The sequence below is a fragment of the Pyrus communis genome, chromosome 16 (assembly GCF_041283825.1).
Source record: "Pyrus communis isolate YQ-2024b chromosome 16, ASM4128382v1, whole genome shotgun sequence".
Classification (NCBI taxonomy): Eukaryota; Viridiplantae; Streptophyta; class Magnoliopsida; order Rosales; family Rosaceae; genus Pyrus; species Pyrus communis.
Window position 1 is genome coordinate 7,925,733 of NC_142580.1, and position 3,640 is coordinate 7,929,372.

The 3,640-nt window shown below is 40.2% G+C and overlaps 1 protein-coding gene across 1 annotated transcript; it reads left to right on the forward strand.

The window, feature by feature from the left end:
* The first annotated feature begins 354 nt into the window (after window positions 1–354).
* LOC137732984 (putative beta-1,4-xylosyltransferase IRX10) lies at window positions 355–3,387 on the forward strand. Its single transcript, XM_068472212.2, has 4 exons — window positions 355–985; window positions 1,641–2,029; window positions 2,259–2,500; window positions 2,613–3,387. Exons 1-4 carry the CDS (start codon window positions 889–891, stop codon window positions 3,124–3,126), a joined length of 1,242 nt encoding a protein of 413 aa, XP_068328313.1. The 5' UTR covers window positions 355–888; the 3' UTR covers window positions 3,127–3,387.
* The last annotated feature ends 253 nt before the right edge of the window (window positions 3,388–3,640 follow it).

Genomic DNA, 3,640 nt, shown 5'->3' on the forward strand with positions numbered 1-3,640 from the left:
TTTTGGTTTTATTTCATTCTAGTTTTATGTTTTGTTTGTACCGATAGAACATGTTGATTTTGTGTTGCTACAACGCTGTTTGTGTTGCTTTGGCGATTGTGTGACCTCGCTGTTTGCGATGGCTTTTATAAGGGCATCGGTGTTAGATCTATCACTTCTATCATATTTGTGACATATTTATTTCCCGACGATATAAATTTAAAATTATTTAAAATTTGTGCGAATTCTCTTAGATCATGAGATTGATTACTGGAGAACGTATACCCATTCGACACATTTTGTACTTGGTCATTCTCGGTGATAAAACACTCTAGTCGCTTCTGTTAAAGACAAAGATACCGTTTGATTTCCTTCGTATTGTCACAACTAGAGCAATCAGCAAAGAAAACCCCATGTAAATGGAGAGGACGGGAACTCGCAATCTCTAGAAGGGCCAAAGAAGTTGTCGACTACTGGTGGATTTAATAAAATAAAGGAAAAAATGGCAGAGCGTTGGCGCTTTATTGCTTGTGAAATGGACTTGCCATCAAACCTGCAAAACAAATACAGCTTTCACTAACCACATAGATTTGTACATCTTGTTTGCTACAGTTTCAGAAAATGTATGCCGATACAGTCTTCACTGTTTCTTCAAGCAATTCCTCCCTGCATTTCCCTTTCGATGCTTTACCTCAAACCCTCCACCCTCCATTTCTTATTCCATTTTCAAAAACCTATAGTCTAAGAAAACTCCCCAACTACTACCCACACGACCTCCCACCCATCACGTACTCTTCATATATACTGCAATTGCAGCACCTTCGACACGAAAACCCGAAAACCTCTTTCGATTTATGGTCGAATTTTAGGGTTCAAAGATTGGGTTTTGAACTTTCAGTTGGGTGAAAAATGAGAACGCAAATGTGGGTTCTTGCTGTTCTTGTTGTCTGTGGTTTTGCTTGTGGAATTGGAGCTGATCAGAATGTAAGAACAGAGCGGATTTCGGGTATGTTTTTCTCGTTGTTTACTTCGAATTAGTTGCAAAGCAGCTTCCTTTTTGCTACATTTGGCTGTACAAGGTGCCATTGGTAGGATGTCAGGTGTTTGAAATTATTCCCGATTTTGTCACAGTTCATAAGAAGTGTATAAACCGAGTGATTCTGCAATTTTGCTTTGTCTGATGGTAAAAGGATCAGTATTTTTGGCATTTCTCTTGATGGATTTACTTGCAGGATTAATTTGGGGACACGAGTTTTTATTAGCTCCCAGTTGAGTAGGAGTTTTATTATTTGATTCAAGCGGTATTCTACTTTAAACTAATCTAAACTGCGGGAAGTAAAATTTGAACACGGTGCAGGCAATGTGAGTAGGCCCACGTCTGCCCAAGTTGATAGAGGGTTACATTTGAATTTTATATGGGGTTCATACTGTAACTTGTATAAGAAAGACTAATAATGTGATTGTTCATTACATCAAAGATTAACAATTTATGCATGGAAATTGGATAAGAGGGGAACCCAGTTGTGTTCTTGGAAAGATGAACTGTAAGAAAAAGGATTCTTGTGAATGCCTTTAAATTTATGTTCCATAAGCATTTTATTCTGTTTGATCCCTTTTTTTTCGTTGTTGTTTCTGATTGACTTAATGGAAGAATGATGCAGGAAGTGCTGGTGATGTCTTGGAGGATAATCCAGTTGGAAGGTTGAAGGTTTATGTGTATGAGCTGCCTAGCAAATACAACAAGAAAATCCTTCAGAAAGACCCGAGATGTCTCAACCATATGTTTGCTGCTGAGATCTACATGCATCGGTTCCTCTTATCCAGCCCAGTTAGAACCCATAATCCAGAGGAAGCAGATTGGTTTTATACTCCTATCTACCCTACTTGTGACCTTACCCCCACTGGCTTGCCATTGCCCTTCAAGTCACCGCGGATGATGAGAAGTGCAATACAGCTCATTTCTACAAACTGGCCTTATTGGAATCGAACGGAAGGAGCTAATCACTTCTTTGTTGTTCCCCATGACTTTGGAGCCTGCTTTCATTACCAGGTAAGACCCTTCAAATTCGTAAGTAACCATGATTTTTTGGGGGTTAAACCGTTAAAGAAAAGTAATTTGTGTTGGAACATGAAAAGTTTGCATGAATTTGTAGTTCTGTCAACAAAACCTCACTAAAAATTTCATCCATTCCAATCAAATCATTATTTGCAGAAGTAACAGAAAGTTACTTGTACGAGCCGTGACTAACATGTGGTCTAAATATGTTGGCATACTATAGGAAGAGAAAGCCATTGAACGGGGGATTCTTCCGTTACTCCAGCGTGCCACCTTAGTTCAGACGTTTGGACAACGGAACCACGTATGCTTGAAGGACGGTTCAATCACAATTCCTCCATATGCTCCACCACAGAAAATGCAGACGCACTTGATTCCCCAAGAAACTCCACGGTCCATCTTTGTCTACTTCCGTGGTCTATTTTATGACATTAATAATGACCCTGAAGGTGGTTACTATGCAAGGTATGTTTGTCTGGAAAGTGTTTTATCCATTTGACATTATGAGACATGTTTTCATGTCAAGTTAGACTTAAGACATACGTCCATCTCATTAACCCTTTTAATTGATTAACAGAGGTGCAAGGGCAGCTGTTTGGGAAAATTTCAAGAACAATCCACTCTTTGATATCTCCACGGACCATCCAACTACATATTACGAAGACATGCAACGATCTATATTCTGTTTATGTCCTCTTGGTTGGGCCCCTTGGAGTCCAAGGCTAGTTGAAGCAGTGGTGTTTGGCTGCATCCCTGTTATTATAGCCGACGACATTGTTCTGCCCTTTGCTGATGCTATCCCATGGGAAGAAATCGGTGTTTTTGTTGCTGAGGAAGATGTCCCTAACCTGGACACAATCCTCACTTCTATTCCACCAGAAGTAATCTTAAGGAAACAAAGATTGCTGGCGAATCCTTCGATGAAATGGGCGATGATGTTCCCACAACCTGCACAACCAGGGGATGCTTTCCATCAGATACTAAACGGGCTGGCACGCAAACTGCCCCACGATCAAAGTGTTTACATGAAAGATGATGAAAAGGTTCTGAATTGGACAGCAGGTCCAGTGGGAGACTTGAAACCTTGGTAAGGGAAATGTTATCATTTTCCTTCTCCTTTCGGAATGCAGCTGAATTTTGTATATGTATTGGCACTGAGCAGATCCTTTCGGGCCACGAATATCGCCGAATCGTTGATGCCTCAGATTTCTCTGTGCCGTTGTCTTGTGTTTTGTCTAGTCTCACTGTACCAAATTGAGAATGTGCTGCCTTGTACTCGAAAATGTAAACTGAGTTTCTTGTTTAATGAATTTTGTATAGGTGCTGCTGGCATTCAGCAGATTCTTCATGGATATGCTTTTGTGCTGCTGTACTCAAAATCCACAAATTTTATTTGACAGATCGGTCCTTCTGTTGATTCATGACGCAAAAACTTATCTTTAATTCCTCTTATTTTAAGTGTCGGTAGAAAGCAAAAGTTACTTGCGCATAAAAAACTCTACGGTGATGATATTTCAAACAAATATCATCACTGCTAGGCGTTGGACTTTGCACACCATGGCATAGAAGTTCAGCCCTTGAGCTATCCTAAGGGTCGGGTCGGAT